At 40.5% G+C, this 18,667-nt stretch overlaps 2 protein-coding genes across 6 annotated transcripts in view; one reads left to right on the top strand and one right to left on the bottom strand.

Annotated features, from left to right (window-relative positions):
* Positions 1-18,208, top strand: part of MOK (MOK protein kinase) — an 87,162-nt gene extending 68,954 nt beyond the window's left edge. The window contains exons 9-12 of one of the 4 annotated variants that reach the window (XM_077463696.1): positions 2,587-2,760; positions 7,125-7,233; positions 15,410-15,589; positions 15,672-18,208. In XM_077463696.1, coding sequence (XP_077319822.1) covers positions 2,587-2,760; positions 7,125-7,233; positions 15,410-15,589; positions 15,672-15,752 — 544 coding nt within the window. In that variant the 3' untranslated portion in view covers positions 15,753-18,208. Of the gene's footprint in view, positions 1-2,586; positions 2,761-7,124; positions 7,234-15,406; positions 15,596-15,671 lie in introns of those variants that run through there. The other 3 variants (XM_077463695.1, XM_077463697.1, XM_077463698.1) reach the window with 3 other exon arrangements.
* Positions 18,209-18,491: 283 nt separating this feature from the next.
* Positions 18,492-18,667, bottom strand: part of WDR20 (WD repeat domain 20) — an 89,364-nt gene continuing 89,188 nt past the window's right edge. For both annotated transcript variants that reach the window (XM_077463694.1, XM_077463693.1), the window contains one exon: positions 18,492-18,667. This exon is cut by the window's right edge and continues 466 nt beyond it. The gene's annotated coding sequence lies outside the window, so the exon portion shown is untranslated.

Raw genomic sequence — 18,667 nt, 5'->3', positions numbered from 1 at the left:
CCCAAGGTATTTTTTAGGAGGCATGGTGAGTCTTTTGAAGACTTCATTTTTTTTTTCATAAGTTTTTGTAAAATGCAGAATGAAAATCTATTTTTTAAACAATGTTGTCAATTTAATAAGATATTTTTCACACAGCATGGGCATTACTTATAATTACACCCCAAAATACATTCTGCTACTCCTCCCGAGTATAGGTATATCACACATAAGGCTTTTTCACAGCATAGTAACGCAGAGAGGCCCAAAATCCAAGGGGGACCTTCAGGCTTAGGGGCATAAATTACGCATTTAATTTCCTGACTACCTATCACATTTTGGAGGCCCTGGAGCACCAGAACAATAGAAACCCCCATTTTGAAGAGTAAATACCCTAAGTTATTTTTTAAGAGGTATGGTGAGTCTTTTGAAGACTTAACTTTATTGCCACATACTTTTGGAAAAATAACTACATTTTTTTACACAAATTTGGCAATTTAAAGTATAACTAAAGTCAAAACTTTTTTTTTTTTTTAGTTTTGGAGTGGAGAGGGATTAGACCCTGTGTCAGTTTTTATTGCTGTATGTGTCCCTGTTTAGGGAGATTAATCTCTATTTCTACTGTTTAATAGCTCTACTTTAATAGGATATTTCTCACCAGCAGTATGGGCATAGTTAGAATTACACCCCAAAACACATTTGGCTACTCCCAAGTATGGAGATACCATGTGTGTGGGACTTTTTTTTTAGTGTCTGGATTGACTATGTACTGGGCATTGGGGGTCATTTACTAAAGCTGGAGCATGCAAAACTGGTGCAACTGTGCATAGAAACCAATCAGCTTCCAGGTTTTATTACCAAGCTTAATTGAACAAGCTGAAGTTAGAAGCTGATTGACTACCATGTACAGCTGCACCAGACTGAGTGCTCCAGTTTTATTAAATCTCCCCCACTGTATCTTGTGTATCACAAAAAGAAACCAACTGGATCAACGACAGTGTACTGTAATAGTCACCTCTTTTCCATTGCTCAGGCATAGTGTAGTGTCACCTTTAGCAGTCCCAATTCCCATAAGCCAAGAAAGCCTAGCCTACTGGTACATGGCTGCCTCCAGGAACGCCATGTTCACTGGGCAGGAAGTACAGGGGTGAGTGAAGAAAGGAAGAACAAAAGAGTCCCTATGGCTTCAGACAGAGTTTAGATCTACTACAACTGATGAGATGGATCCGCCTTCATAGCACTGACAGTGTAAATTATGGAAAGCACAACTTCCCAGCCTTCTCATAAAAAAATAAAGAAATAAAGTAGAATTTTTCCTTGCTGGATGTTCCATCTAAATCAGAGGTCTCCAAACTTTCAAAACAAAAGGCCAGTTTACTGTCCTTCAGACTTTGTGGGGGCCGGACCGTGGCCAGTGGGAGTACAAAATGCCCCATCATTGGAATCAGTGGGAGAAATAGTGCACCATCGTTGATGTCAAAAGGAGGAATAGTGCCCCATCGTTGGTGTCAGTGGGAGGAATAGTGCTCCATCATTGGTGTCAGTGGGAGGAATAGTGCCCCATCATTAGTGTCAGTGGAAAGAATAGTGCCCCATCATTGGTGTCAGTGAGAGGAATAGTGCTATATCATTTGTGTCAGTGGGAGGAATTATGCTCCATCATTGGTTTCAGTGGGAGGAATAGCACCCCATCATTGGTGCCAGTGGGAGGAATAGTGCTCCATCATTGGTATTAGTGGGAGGAATAGTGCCCCATCATTGGTGTCAGTGGGAGGAATACTGCCCCATCATTGGTGTCAGTGGAAGGAATAGTGCCCCATCATTGGTGTCAGGGTAAGGAATAGTGGCCCATCATTGGTGTCAGGGCAAGGAATAGTGCTCCATCATTGGTGTCAGTGCAAGGAATAGTGCTCCATCATTGGTGTCAGTGCAAGGAATAGTGCCCCATCTTGGTGTCAGTGCAAGGAATACTGCCCCATCATTGGTGTCAGTGTAAGGAATAGTGCCCCATCATTGGTGTCAGGGAAAGGAATAGTGCCCCATCCTTGGTATCAGTGCAAGGAATAGTGCCCCATCGTTGGTGTCGGTGCAAGGAATAGTGCTCCATCATTGGTGTCAATGCAAGGAATAGTGCTCCATCATTGGTGTCAATGCAAGGAATAGTGCTCCATCATTGGTGTCAGTGCAAGGAATAGTGCCCCATCGTTGGTGTCAGTGCAAGGAATAGTGGCCCATCATTGGTGTTAAGGCAAGGAATAGTGCTCCATCATTGGTGTCAGGGCAAGGAATAGTGCCCCATCACTGGTGTCAGTGCAAGGAATAGTGCCTTGTATCAGTGGGAGGAATAGTGCCCAAAGGGTCAGATAAAGGCAAGTAAAGGGCGGCATGTTTCATCTATAAAAGTTGCAATTTTTTTATTTTAAATAATGCTATGTGAATGCGGGCATGTAACAAATATAAAGTAGGTGTTATCCCAATTTGTCTGCAGGTTTTTCACTTTACATTTTAGGTAAGACATTTACAGGGAGGCTGTTTTAGCAGTATGCACCATGCCTGTAGATGACCTGTTTATATTGGCACTTCTATTGAGGTTTTAATTTTCCTTTACAGATCAAGAGCAATGAACTTTGATTTCCCATCCAAAAAGGGGAAAGGAATTAGCCGGCTGTTGCCAGGTTTCTCAAATGAAAGCATCGCGCTCATGTGTACCATGCTGGAGTACGACCCAGAGGAGAGGATCACCGCAGGAAAAGCACTCCAGCACTTTTACTTTGCAGAATCCAGGTATATTATGACTGAAGGCATATTTACAAAGTCATGTAAAATCCAACCATGCAAACAAAAGCTTTTGATTTAGACATAATTTAAAGAGATTGTAAAGATATATTTTTTTTTTTTATGTAATGGTTTTTCAAGCCCCAGTCTTCCTCTTCTAGGGTCCCCAGCTGGCACTCCTGGCTTTTCCTCTTCTTGGTGTGCCACCATAAGAAGGCACTCCCTATTGTGGCACACCTAAGAGCTCGATTTTGAGTCGTGCTGCCTGTGTCCGTAGACACAGACAGCGTGGCTTGGCCCCACCCTCCGCCACAGGATTTGATTGACAGGAGCAGGAGCCAAAGGCTCCTGCTGCTATTAATCTGCCCTGTGAGGAGAGAGGGGCTGAGCCGCTGCTCTCAGGCACAGCACTGGACAGAGATTAAGCTCAGATAACTATAAAGGGGGGGGGGGGGTCAGAGAATACCTTCTGCCTTTAAAACCACTTTATACTGGAGCTCTCATTTTTGTGTTTATTAAAAGTCATCAGGTACAAAAAGTAGCTGCTGGCTTTTGATAAACAAACGCTCACCTGTGCCACGGTCCAGTAATGTGGCCGCCCGAAGCCTCGATTCTCTCCCTCGTTCTCTCTGCGGTGCCGGCATTGCAAGTGTGCTTGCGGCTTCACAGCCAGGTGTGCACTACGCATGCGCGAGTCATGCAGCGCCTCCCCATTTGTCAGCAATCTTCTGGGACCTTTGACGTGCCCCAGAAGATTGCAAGGAGGGAGGGTGAGAGGAGAACATCCACTCGAGCCACCTAGGTGGCCCGAGCGGAAGTGGGAGCTGGTACCTTCTCAAAACTAGGTACCCGCTCCTCCCCCCAACAAAAATTACATGGAGGAGTGCTTAAAGTGGAACTTCCCCTTTTGAGTAGAGCTCCGCTTTAACTTTTCAAATCCTTTTAAAACAAACTGGAAAAATTTAACATTTTCTACCTGACCCCTTTGCAAGCATATTGGTTTTCTGAAGAATATAGTGAGATTTACAAGGAGCTTCTTCTTCATTTTCTCTGCCCTTTGTTTTTATTTGGCAACTACAAGAAATTGTTGTTGCTTTTGCCCATTTTTCTGCTCCGTATAATTACCCGGGCAATAGCATAGTTGTCCAGAGTTACCCAAGCTAAATATATTTTCCTTAGGAAAAGCTGACATTGCTGATTGCAGAGGTATAGGTCTGACAAAGCAGAAGCCTGTTGGACTGCTGCAGGTAGACCGCTGCTTTCACACACTGCAGTGTTTTTTGTTTTTTTTCTGCGGCATACTGCCAAGGAACAGACTGTTTTACTGGCATTGTTGCTGCCACCTTACACAATGGAAAAACTTTGTAAAATTCAGTTGGGCTGTAAAATTAGTGTAATTCCCATTTGATTGGAAAAATGTACATGTTAAATGTATGCCCATGCATTACCCAAATTTACCCCCATTCCTCCCACCTGACCTCTAGAGCACATATGTCAAACACAAGGCCTGCAACGTTGTCACGTGGCCCTTACACCCAGTTATGCAGCTGGAACATGGCAAATCTCCATTCAGCCACCTCTGGCTATCATCACTCAGCTCCCCTCTGTTACACAGCACACCCCTGAACTTACAGATTAGTTGGGTAATAGTGCGCTTGTTCAAAATCAAACAACATTTGAAATATAAGTATGTGAAAAATCCATATACACAAAGTATTCAGAAATGTATATTGCACAGAGTCCCATCTGTGAAAAAAATAAAAAATAAAAACTGAATAAATAAACTAATAAAGTCTTCTTCATAAATTGATAAAGGTGACGTGTTGATGAAGTGTTAATAAAAGTGCTCATCCAAAATAAGAATTTTGAAAATTTTCAGTGACACAGAGACACCACCTCCATCACCGGGTGCAATGCCCGCTCACCTTAGGAAGCGAACCCACTGGGTCTAATCGTGCTTTAGAGATATCCCAATCTTAGAAGAGCCCGACTGGACTATGTTGCTGCATCAGATCTTTAAAAAAAAAAAAAAAAAAAAAAAATCCTGGGCTGTGGAGATAACAGCTGTTCTCTGGGGTAGAGGATAGAAGTGGAAGTCATGCTCATCAAGGGGTATACAGTCCTGGCAGCTTTTATGTGACCCTCTGGCTCCACACACATTTCAGATTGCTGGTGGAAGTTGTTTTGCTGGATATATGGCTGGGTTTCAGTTCTTCCATCCATCCAGCAAAACAACTTCCAGAAATTACACTTTGCTACAATGTAAAGTAGTGAGTGTACAGCTTGTATAACAGTATAAATTTGCTGTCTCCTCAAAATAACTCAACACACAGCCATTAATGTCTCAACCGCTGGAAACAAAAGTGAGTACACCCCTAAGTGAAAATGTCCAAATTGGGCCCAAAGTGTCAATATTTTGTGTGGCCACCATTTTTTTTCTATCAATGCCTTAACCCTTTTGAGCATGGAGTTCACCAGAGCTTCACAGGTAGCCACTGGAGCCTCTTCCCCTCCTCCATGACAACATCACAGAGCTGGTGGATGTTAGAGACCTTGCACACCTCCACCTTCCATTTGATGATGCCCCACAGATGCTCAGTAGGGTTTAGGTCTGAAGCCATGCATGACCAGTCCATCACCTTTACCTTCAGCTTTTTTAGTAAGGCAGTTTTACCTGAAGAAGGAGGTAGTGCCTCAGAAACGTGTTGGGGTCCAACCCCATCCTGATTTGGTCTCTTGCTAGCTCTTTGAGAACAGGTGTGAGAGCTAAAGTCACTGCTGGTTATATACATCCATCTGGTGGTTCTGAGCTCATCCCCACAGCGGTCTTCTCATCCCTCTTGGCGGCTGATTGGTGATCCACATCCACCCTGTGTGCAACTTGTAAGATAATTTTATGTAAGTGTACCTGAATAAAGTGTTACTTGCTTTTACTATCACGTTGACCCAGGTGTCCCCCATTTCTGCTGTTTTAGCAAGACAGTGGTCATTTTGGAGGTGTGTTTGGGGTCCTTATGTTGAAATACTGCCCTGCAGCCCAGTCTCCGAAGAGAGGGGATCATGCTCTGCTTCAGTATGGCACAGTACATGATGGCATTTATGGTTCCCTCAGTGATCTGTGGCTCCCCAGTGTTGGCAGCACTCATGCACCAGACCATGACACTCCCACCACCATGCTTGACTGTAGGCAACACACTTGTCTTTGTACTCCTCACCTGGTTGCCGCCACACACACTTGTCACCATCTGACCCAAATAAGTTTATCTTGGTCTCATCAGACCACAGAACATGGTTCCAGTAATCCATATCCTTTAATCTGCTTGTCTTCAACAAACTGTTTTGAGGGCTTTCTTGTGCATCATTGTTAGAAGAGGCTTCTTTCTGGGATGAAAGATACACAGACCAATTTGATGCAGTGTGCGGTGTATGGTCTGAGCATTGACAGGCTGACCCCCCAACCCTTTCAACCTCTGCAGCAATGCTGGCAGCACTCATATGTCTATTTCCCAAAGAAAACCTCTGGATATGACGCTGAGCACGTGCACTCAACTTCTTTGGTCGACCATGGCGAGGCCTGTTCTGAGTGGAACCTGTCCTGTTAAACTGCTGTAAGGTCTTGGCTACCTTGCTGCAGCTCAGTTTCAGGGTCTTCGCAATTTTCTTATAGCCTAGGTCAGCTTTATGTAGAGCAGGGGTAGGCAACCTAGGGTCCTCCAGCTGTTGTGGAATTACATTTCACATGAAGCAGTGCAAGGCTGGCAGTTACAATTACTCCTAGAGGCATGATGGAACTTGTAGTTCTGCAACAGCTGGAGGGCCCCAGGTTGCCTACTCCTGATGTAGGACAACAATTCTGCCCTGAGGTGCAATGTTGAAGTTCCAGTGAGACCAGTTTGAGAGAGTGAGAGCGATAACGCCAAATTTAACACACCTGAGACCTTGTAACACTAACGAGTCACATGACATCAGGGAGGGAAAATGGCTAATTGGGCCCAATTTGGACATTTTCACTTAGGGGTGTACTCACTTTTGTTGCCAGCGGTTTAGACATTAATGGCTGTGTGTTGAGTTATTTTGAGGGGACAGCAAATTTACAGTTATACAAGCTGTACACTCACTACTTTACATTGTAGCAAAGTGTAATTTCTTCAGTGTTGTCACATGAAAAGATAGAATAAAATATTTACAAAAATGTGTGTGTGGATGTTGCTGTCTAATGTAAAACTATTAGTTTGTTTATATTTTAGAACGGGTGCCTCAAGATTGTACAGAATTTTAAAGGGGGCCTTGACTGGAAAAAAAAACAGTTTTTTGATTGATATAGACTGTTTCTTACCACACCAATCCTCACAATGCTGATGTTCCATCTTCAGGACATTAGAGAAGCGCAGTCTGCCCCTGAAATATGGGTTGGCGGAAAAGTCCAACACGGCAGGTTCCATGAGTTACTTGATGCGGATTGCCGGCCAAGGAAGAAGGCAGGTAAAATTTTCACCACTTTTGTCATTTGAAAAACCACTGGCCTATCCGCTGAAATATGTGAAGCTCAGCTGGCAGAGGAGTTTGAGCAGTTGTGCAGTTTGTGGACATTGTCATAATAAACTTAAAGTGTTACTAAACCCAGGACCCTGCATTCACTATATCTGGTCTCCCACAGTACACAGAACATGGAAATTACATGATTTTAGTAAATAGAAACTGCTAAATACCTTCTCTCATCAACAGTATATATCAGTCTTGTGACTATCTGTGTCCAGCTGAGCACTGGTTAAAGCTTGTAGGAGGAATTTTCATTCTCTTATGATTGTCCTATGAGGCTGCATGACACCTGACCTTCTGTCTCGACAGTGTTGATTGGCCCTGTGCTAAGCACATGCACCCTCCCAAGAAAAGAAAAAAAAAAACTCTCTAGCAATACACACCAAACTGAGCATGTGCCGAATACACCCAAGGCTCTGTTCTATCAGGAGATGCATTGGGGACAGTGGAAAAAAGGGGTGAATCAGAGAAGACAGGATCAAACAGCCCTTTTACACAATGCAGAGGATTAACCCTTTAGGTTTCACAGCGAGTATAACAAGCATGCTTTACTGCATATACCGACTGATTTTACGGTTGTGGGTTTAGTAACATTTTAACCACAAATTCTCACAAAAATTAACCACACTTCACTTTATTTCATTTTTGATCAAAATGTAAAAACACTGATTGTGGCTGCAGATCGAAAACACCCAATCCAAAATTGTAATCATGCATTGTGCTGGGCTAATATTGACTTTTTTATTTTATTATTAGAACACTGGAATCTGCAGGTAAGCCATATGTTAAATGAACTATAGCCCATGATACGTTTGATTTTTAGGGATCTACAGCATTGCTTTCCTTAACAAAATCTAGATAAGGAAATGTGATAATTCCAAGTGACCTCTAGGTTAGGGGCTGATCCATTTAATAATTGCAGCTGATGATCATTGTACACCAGCAACAGGTAGTAGATAAGGACTATAGACAGCAGCTCCTTGTAGACAACTACATGTCACCAGAGAAAACAAGCCAAGAGAGCTGCTAAACAGCTCCATGGCAGCATACAGAGGAGTAGGTGCTCTGGTCTTTCAAATACTAAAGGACCAGTCTATACATAAATATCTAAGGCCGGTGTTGTGCCATATAGTGTCCGGCCATCATATAGCGTCCGCCCCGTACTGCACATGTACGGAGCAGACGAAGCTTCGGAAAATCTCTGAAGTTGAACTGCGCCTGCGCCGTGAGTGGAGGTGGTAGCCCCACCATCCAAGCGGACATAGGGTTGTGAATATTAGAGGGCCACTCGCCACGCTTCGGGCTCGGCTCTTTTATATTCCTACTCTATGTCCACTTGGATAGTGGGGATGGAACCTGGAATCACGGCGCAGGCGCCGTTCATCCTTGGCAATTTTCGGAATCTGTGTTGCTGTGTACTGCACCTGCGCAGCACACATCGGACACTATCGGATGGGGGACCTTATATGACAAGACACCGGCTACAAGCGGTTCAAATCAGATTTGAACAGTGTATGGGCAGGCTGAATGTACCAAGTTGATCAACTTGAATACAACCAGCCTGCCAGATTTAGCATGTTATTATCATTAGCCTCTGGGTTCCCCTGGGCGAATACAATGGCTCAGCAGGAGGGGTTCCCTGTCAACGCTGTCTGTGTTTATGGGGAATCTAGTAAATTTCTTTCCTGCAGCTGAAATTTGCTCAGTGTATGGCTTGTTTTTCCTTGTATATCACGTTCTTTTTCTTTAGCCTGTTGAAACAACATGATCATCTATTAGGTTTTAGCAAAGTTCCATTACCTTACTACATGTCCATGTAGATTACCCTGCCCTGGATGTGGTCACGTGTTCTAGTCCCCTCAGTGCAAGATTGGCAAATGAAAAAAGAGAAACTTTTTGGTATCCCGAATTTAAAAATAAATAAATAAATAAAAGTAATCATCCAATCCTGTATCCTCAAGCCCAACAAGACTTCAGCCTCTATGGCTTAGGCCAAAAAAAGTATGTTTAAGGATTCTCCAGTCCAATTCTTCCCAATATGTGCCTATCTCAAGTTGGGTAAAGGCATTTCCCAAAACCATGGCTCATCAAAGCAAATCTTAGGCCATTTGGGGCTTTTCGATCAAATCGACTGCTAATTCAGGTAATGCAAACAGGAGTTACCAGTTCATTGGTGAGCAGAGAAATGCGGAATCCATTTTATGGGATATTATTTTCCTCAGTTCCTGATTCAAAAGTAGCCGTGGTTGGAGGCCACTGCTAGACTTCAAATTACTAAAACAGAATTAAAAAATTTAGTTGTTTCAGTGAACCATTCTGACTATGCCCCCGGGGGACAGGCATGCCTTTAAGGAACACTTACTTGCATATGACAATACACTTGCAGTTCCAGAAATGTATCATAATAGATGATATACCTCTCCAATTCATGTTTGCCATTCAGCCTCTCTACCATCCCCAAATCTTTCCAAAAGGCCTTTGCTTAGGCATAAACTTTTTGCCTGAGAAGGAGTTGGGCCCCTTTCACACTGGGCCGGTGCGGGCTATTTTTAGCAGTGCTTTACCGTTGTTTTAGCGGCGGTATACGGCCGCTAGCAGGGCAGTTTTAACCCCCGCTAGCGGCCGAAAAATGGTTAAAACCGTCCACAAAGCGGCGCTGCCCCATTGATTTCGAAGGGGTAGGAGCGGTAAATTCACCGCTCCAAAGATGCGGCTAGCAGGACTTTTTTTCACCGTCTTGCTAGCGCACCGCTCCAGTGTAAAGGCCCTCCGGCTTTCACACTGGAGACAAAGGGGCTGGTTTTTTCAGGCGCTACACAGGCGCTATTTTTAGTGCTGTGGCTCCTGAAAACCTCCCCAGTGTGAAAGGGGCCTTGTGCCGTGTACACCCGATCGAAATTCTCGTCGGAAAAAGCTATGATGGATTTCCCAACGGAATTCGGCTCAAGCTGTCTTGCCTACACACAGTCCCATCAAATTGTTTATAATGCGGTGACGTACAACACGTACGATGGGACTAGAAAAGGGAAGTTCAATAGCCAGTAGCCAATAGCTTCTGTCTCGTAGTTGAATCCAAACATGCGTGATTTTTGGCATGTCGGAATTGCATACACACGATTGGAATTAAGTTTTACCGTCGGGAAAATTGAGAACATGCTATCAATTTTTGGCTGGTGGAAATTTGGACAGCTAAATTCCGATGGAGAATACACACGGTCGCATTTTCCGATGAAAAGCTCTCATCTGTCTTTTTCTGGCCGGAATTCCGATCGTGTGTACATAGCATTACAGATATTTTATTATCTCAATGACATTCTGCTTTGAGCCAAGGAGAAGGTCTCCCTTTTGATACATTGGCAGAGATAGTTAAAGGACATAAGTTGGTCATAACTTGTTGAGCTTTTTTTCATTTGGCCACCAGGCTGGATAATAAAAGAAAAAACTAAAATTCATCCACTCAAAATGAGGTGTGTAGGAACCGTACAACTGTTTACCAGAAAATCTGGATATCCTCCACCAATAAGAACAGTCTGTGGTGGTAGAAGTGAATGGTCAACTCTCTCCAATTTTCTTTCTGCATACCTCATCAACGGGACTACCCTGAAATAAAATACAAGCATAGAATGGATTCCTGTATTTTATGCCTCAGAATAGATTTCGGTTTACCATCTAAACACGGAAAGGGTTATCTGCAGGCACCTGTATAAATTCTCAACAACTTTTTTTTGGTTCCAGTATAAACAAGGATTAAACTGCCTTAACAAGAACCTTTCCTACCTGAATAGTGAATATCATCAAGCAGTCCTATAAGGGTAAATCCCATCCTCTAGCATTGAATAGAACAGTACACTTTCTCAAAAAGGATTCTTGGATACAGTACAGGGAAAAAATGTCAAGGTTTTCAGGATCCTGTGTTATCGATGCTAATCTTATAAAATAAATGATTACCATTGTGCATCGAGGACTTCTTACAATCCTGAAAAAGTTTGGATGCTATGTAAAATCTACATAAAAATTTATTTGCAAATCTCATAAACCCATATTTTATTCACAACAGAAAAAATATCAAATGTTTAAACTGAGAAAATGTACCATTTCATGAAAAAAAAAAAAAAAAAAAAAAGGTAATTTTGAAATTGATGGCAGCAACATGTCTCAAAAAAAGTTGGGACAGGGCAACAAAAAGATGGCAAAGTGGTACTAACAAGGAAGAGTTGGGAGAACATTTTGCAGCTATTCAGTTCATTGGCAACAGGTCAGTAACGTGATTTGGTATAAAAAAGAGCATCTTAGAGAGTCAGAAGTAAAGCTGGGCAGAGGTTCAATCTGCATCTAAAAATTTCAGAATTTTGATCCTCAGTGTAAAGTTGCAAAGACTTTAAGTATATCATCCTCTACAGTACACAGTATCAAAAGATTCCCAGAATATGAATAAATATCTGTGTGCAAAGCGAAAATGCAGTATGGGATGCCTCTAATCTTCAGGCCTCAGATGGCACTGCATTAAAACCAGGCATGATTCTGTGATAGACATCACTGCATGGGCCTAGAGGTCGACCGATATGGGTTTTTCTCTGGCCGATGCCGATATTTAGAAATCATGGCGGCCTATAGCCGATATATGATGCCGATTTTTTTTTGGGGCGATATGTTAGGCCGATTTTATTTTATTTCTTTATTTTTTTCCTTTTTTTATATATTATTATTTTTTTAATCCCCCTTGATCTAACACACCTTTCCCACTGGGGCGTTTTTCAGGCGCTTTTGGGCTAAAAATAGCGCCTGTAAAGTGCCTGCAAAATGGCTCCCCTGCAGTCTGTGTGAAAGACAGAGTGCTTTCACACTGAGGCGATGCGCTGGCAGGATCTTAAAAAAAAAGTCCTGCAAGCAGCACGTTTGGAGTGGTGTATACCGCTCCTCCACCACTCCTGCCCATTGATATGAATGGGCACCACTGCCGAAGCGCATGCAATGCGATTTGGCAGCAGTGCTTCATGGGCGCATTTAACCTCTTCCTTGGCCGCTAGCTGGGTTATATGTGCCCCACTAGCAGCCAAATAGCACCGCTAAAATGATGGTAAAGAGCCGCTAAAACTTGCGTTTTACCATCAACACCTGCCCGCTCCAGTGTGAAAGCAGCCTTCATAAGCGATACAGAAAATTTCTTACATTTAAACATTTATTAAACAAAACAAACCTCCAATCAGTTTACTTGTATGTATGATTTAGATATAAAAAAAAAAAAAAAAAAAAAAAAACCCTATGTATTAAATAAAAACAGGTAGTCAAAACTTTTGGACAGAAAAAAAAACGGACTAACTTTACTGTTTTTATTTTATTTTTATTTTTTAAATAGTGTATTTTTTCCCAAAAAAATGCATTTGAAAGACCTCTGTGCAAATGCCGTGTGACATAAAATATTGCAACAACCGCTATTTTATTCCCTAGGATCTCTGCTAAAAAAATATAATTTTTGGGGGGTCTAAGTGATTTTCTGGCAGAAAATACAGGATTTTTACTTGTAAGCAACAAGTGTCAGAAAAGATTGTCTTTAAATGGTTAAACTGAGAACTTCTACACACTGAGATGACTTCATTCAAGTGTAAACATTGTATCATTTTGTTCTTTTCTTGGCAGTCTGCCCAGAGAGGAGGAAAGACGTTTCTATGACGACTCAGGCAACTTACACTGACTTCTATACAGAAGTCATTTCAAAGTCCTGCTGTAGTTCTAAATCGGCTTTTTATCAGCACAATCGGCCGATGCCGATTAATTAAAAAACTGCAAATATTGGCCGATATATCGGTCGACCTCTACATGGGCCCTTCCAAAAATCACTGTGTGTGAACACTGCTCGTGCGACGAACACGATCCAGAAACACCGCTGTCTTCTTTGGGCCAAATCTCATTTGAAAGGGTCTGTTGCAAAATGGAAAACTGTTCTGGGGTCAAATGCATGGAAATTTTACATTCTTTTTGGCAACTATGGGCACCTCATCCTCTGGACCTTCTGGCTTGTTATCAGTACTCTGTTCAGAACTGCATCTCTGATAATATAGCGGGGGTGGGGGAGTATTTGTGCGTTTATGGAATGTACAGCTTTCACAACTGGAAAGGCACCATCAATGCTGAAAGATATCCAGGTTTTAGAGCAGCATACATTCCTATTTTCAGGGATGGCATTGCAAATTTCAGCAGCACACTACATTTATGACAACAGCATGGCTTCGTAGTAAAAGAGTCCAGACCTTTCACCAATGGAAAAGATTTGGAACATCTTGAAACAACGATGACCCAGAACTGTTGAGCAGTTAGAATCCTATATTAGGCAAGAATGGGACAACAATCATCTCCCAAAACTCTCAACAACTGGTCTCAGTTCCCAGACATTGACAGAGCATTGTTAAAAGAAGGGGGTGCTACACCGTGATAAACATGGCCCTCTGCCAACTTTTTTGAGACATGTTGCCATCAATTTCAAAATGATTTTTTTTTTTTCCCTTTAAAAAAGGTACAGTTTCTCAGTTTAAACATGATATATTTTCTATTGTCAATACAATATGGGTTTATGAGACTTTCAAATCATTGCATTTTTTTAATGTAGATTTTACACAGCATTCCAACTTTTTTTTGGGGGGGGGGGTTATGGTTATTTGTGCTCTGTATGCTTCCATGGACCTGTAAAGAAAATGGAAAATTGTATCAACACAGTGTAATACCAAGTCTTCAGGGTGGCATATGATGCCCCCCCCACAACCCTTTGTTTTTCCAGTTGGCTTTAACTAGTGCAGAACACACAAAGAGTGCGAGGAGGGGTGTGTATATATATATATATATATATATATATATATATATATATATATATATATATATATATATATAAAAAAAATGCATGGATGGGACTTTTCTGAGTATTTCTTATTGAACCGGACATGTCTTTTACTATGAATTTAAAGGGGCAGAAATACTACCCATTTGTATGCTGGCATGGAAATCCTGAAAATAAAATTAGTGTGGAAATTATACCGTTTATAGAAGAAAAACGATTTTTGTTATTTTTATTCAACAAACCTTGTAAAATGAATACTTTGTCCACTTCTGGCAGATCGAGCACCAATATAGGCACAGCAATAAAACCTTCACTAAATTGTTTTGGGTAGAGTTCTTACTTTGCAGATAAACAATCCTCTAAATCTCCAGCTACACCTAAGTCAGTAAGAGACCAATAGTGAGGCTTAGGAGACAATGCCCAGGTCAGTGTTTCTTGATAAAGTCTGGCAGCTTACCAAATACCAGGGACAAGGTAAGGAGCATAGCTAAATATGTTTTTATTTAACCATTTGCCAACCATGCTATAGCTGAATGAGGGCTAGTGTGGCCGGCTAGTTTTAGGAGTCCAGCATATGGTGGTGTCCAGTGATCGTGCCCAGCCTGTGTGGGGGCTGCACACTCTGTGGTCAGTGTCCAGAGGACACAGATTGAGATAAAGAGCCAATTAGCGGCTCTTTACGACATGATCAGCTGTGTCCAATCACTGAGGTAAAAACAGAAGCCTGTTATTGGCATTCCTTTCCTCATGCTGAGGAAGGGAGAAGTGAGCTGATAACCAGTTGCTCTAAAAGGGACATGTACGTGGCTAATCAGGGCATGGATTATCAGTGCAATGCCAGTCAGTACCCATTAATAGAGCCTCATCAGTGAAGGCGAAAAATTACCTGCTTGCAAAAGTTTATAACAATCTATGAAAAAGTTTTGTTCAAAAGTCTGTTTAGCAAAAATAAATAAAAATCCCAGTTGTAAATGCCATCAAAAGAAAGCTCTATTTGTGTGATGGAAAAAATAAATAAAAATTGTGTGGGTACAGTGCTGCATGACCGCACAATTGTCATTCAAAGTGCAACCGAGCTGAAAGACAGCCTGGGCAGGAAGGGGGTAAAAGTACCCACTAAGCAAGTGGTTAAACCAAAGCCCATCTATTATTGATTTCCCCCCCCCCCCCCAGGATGTGGTGCACATATTGGGTTTTCATTAAACAAAAAACAGTTTTGGTATTTTAGAGATGCAAGATTTCTATAATGAAACTAAAAAAAATGGACATTATAATTTTATTTTGAAGCAGGCCTTAAAAACCATCCCAGACCTGGTGCCAGGCTACCCATCGGAGTTGCCAAAACTTAACATGCCAACCCTAACAAAACCAGTCTCCTTGCCATCACTGAAGTTTCAATCTGTGTTCCCACTCCACGGAATCAATGGAAAATTACCAATAATGCCAAGTGTCAAGTACATCGACTCCAAGGTATAGTATCTTTAGGGCTGATGGTCTCGGGTGGAAGGGTGTACAGCTCTGTAATTAAGGCGATTATGTCTTATGTTGACAGTTTGAAAACCATCAACATGGGAAGGCACACGGGAAGCCATACCACTTACCATCGCTAGACAGAAAAGGAGGCGGTTTTTGATCTTCTAGTACAGAGTGAACTCATGCGCAAAGAAAAAAAAATATCCTTACAGTGCCTTTGATGAAGAGGAGTGGACATTGTAGAAGAGAACTTGTTACTTTGAGAATTTACCATCCAAAAGATATTTAAAAAAAAAAAAAAAAAAAAAAAAAAAAAAAAAAGCACACCTGTGAGTACAGATATTTGCTAAACTCCAAGTCATATTTCAATGCTGGTTTTGAAATGAAAACCCCAAAATGGTTGTTACCTGTGAGCAGGCTGAGGGCCTGATGAAAGCTTGGGACTTCACACTCAATCTTTCGCCGATAGCGTTAAAGCGCGTCATTGCCTATGCATACCTTTACAGCATCTTCTACAAAATCAAAGGTGCTCTTTACCCAAGCTTGCTTCTTTTAAATGTTTGTTTCTACATAGAATGTTAAAGTTCCAATGATATAACCAGCTCGGTAAGTGTGGTCATAAGCTGTGGGCTTCCACCTTGACCAACAAAAAAAAGTGGGGCTAAGTCAATGCCATTACACAGTTTGCTTGTTTTCAGGGGGTCCCTGTGTGACAGTTTAACAAATATTTGTGCATACAGGTCTGTGTTTTATGGTAAAATGCTTATTCTCATGATCTGGAAATATAAAACATGTAATCTATTTTACTCAAACTTCACTTTTTCATGTAGGCAACTTTTTTTTGTATTCCATTTGCATGTTTTTAAAGTGATTTATTTTATTTTTTTAATATACGTAAACTGTAAATGATTTTTTTTTTTAAGAATTTTTCAATTAAATGTAAAACAAAAGTATTGACAGGTTTTTTATTTCCCCCTAATCCCATTAACATTCTCCATTATATGTCAGTTCATTCCTTTGATCATCCATCTAATATGTAATCCTTTAGACAGCAAAAAGAAAATCAACATTGTATCACCGATGTGCAATTTAATATTCAGAGTCTGGTTGAAAAAAAAAAAAAAAAAATGTATGTTAAATGTTTGCGCCTGCAAGGAATCTCCATGTTTTTAAACAAGCCAAACTAAAGAACCGGATACCTCTTGACTCGAACTTGTCAATTTAATAACCCACAGAAGCATAGCCCACCAGGATCACAGTAGTTAAAACAGTTTGTGCCATAGCCAAGCTGGCAGCGTGTATAAATGTAAAATTTCCCTATTGGATTTAATGTTACATCAAGACAGAATTTAAAGCATGCACACAAAATCAAACTAAAATTTTTTTTTTTTCAATTTACATTTAAATTCTAGGCCAGATTTACAAACAATTGAATCCAGATGTGTAGAAATGCTAGAGTCTAGAACATGGAGACAGAATTACAGCGATATAAAGTGCCAGTGATTGGTCATTTCCAATAATTTTTTTTTACTATAGAATTGTTAATTCCATCACATAATTGCATACTGTAGTGCAGGTGTGAGCCAGAACACTATATAATAGTACTATATAAAAAGGGTCCTGGCGACCAGTAGGGTAGAGAGTACTAACCCAATTATTAGAAAATATGTTTATTTTTTTAAGCATCAAAGCCCAAATTTAAGTGGAATAGGATTAGCTCGAGTCCTGGCATAGTGCTCATCCAACTGAACATGGTACTGCCAAGCTACTGCAATGCCTACTTTCAAAGCTTTGACAAGTGAATGGCGCCTGTGACCTCAAAGTATTAAATCAGAGCTGGCCTGGACAACTGCAACCCAAGCTGCCACCGATGTATTCACCTGGCATGAAAGCAAACGGAGTACAGGCAATGCCAGCTAAGCAGCACCATAAAAACGAAGCATAAGGTTGGCAGCCTCACCAGAAAAAAAAAAAAAAAAAAAAAAAAAAAAAAAAGTGAAAACTTCCATTCTTAAAAAAATAAAATAAATAAATTAATAAAAAAAAAATTCTCCTCTTGGTGCAAATTTTCTTTGTATTATACATACATCTTTTATTAAAGTGTCTGATATTTACAAACCTTTAAAAAGTATTAAAAACAGAAAATGGGATATCATGCAAGTGATAGTTTTTTTTTCCCCCCACCCCCCATTTTTAATGTTTATTTCATCATTTCAGATGCACCTCCCCCAACCATACTTCTTTGGTAGGAGTGCACTTTAGGTTATAATAAATGCTTGCAGTCAAACCTAAAAATCATTTTCCTGCTAAATTTAAAACGAGCTGAAAAAAAAAAAATTATTAACAATTTTATTTATTGCCCATTGTATTTTTTTTTTATTATTATTTAAACTGAAAATTCAAAAAATCCAGGAGTCGAATATTATTCTTTTATTGTGGTTGTTGAAGCTCTGTCATGATGCCTCTGCCCTTCCAACAGGTTTAAATATTATGTTTCTCCTGTATGTGTCAGAAAACCTTTGAAAACTGTATTGTGAATGACCGCAAAAAAATAAAAATACATCTGTCAGCACGGCAAAATATCATCTGACCAATAAAACAAAGACTGAATTTTAATATTAATATGTATTTTTTAATTAGAAATCACTATTTTCAAATAATGGAAATGACTAGCTGTAATGATCAAACCCCTTTGAAGCCCAGCACTGAATTACATTATTTATACATATAATACATAGGCATTAGAAACCACAATATTAAAATAAATGTTTAATAGGTACAAAGGATATTTATCTTCACAACAAGTTTCCTTTTTTTTCCTGGGAATTTTCTTTTGTACACCCAAAATAATTTTTAACTCGAATTTATCTATTGTAAGTGCAAACATTTTCTTTAATGAAAAAAAAAAAAAAAAAAAATTGCATCTTCCTGAATTACGGTTCAAGTCATTATGACTTGCTTTCATATCAAGTGCATTCCAGACGCTCAGCTAACCTTTGTAGGTTATAATAAAAAAAAAAAAAAAAAAAAAAAAAAAATCAGTGCAATACACACAATGGTGAATTAATTCTTAAC

This window comes from Lithobates pipiens, unplaced genomic scaffold, assembly GCF_037356315.1.
Source record: "Lithobates pipiens isolate NorthernLeopardFrog02 unplaced genomic scaffold, aLitPip1_a1.2 Scaffold_30, whole genome shotgun sequence".
In the NCBI taxonomy this organism is placed as follows: domain Eukaryota; kingdom Metazoa; phylum Chordata; class Amphibia; order Anura; family Ranidae; genus Lithobates; species Lithobates pipiens.
This window is presented reverse-complemented; position numbering and strand designations above follow the sequence as displayed.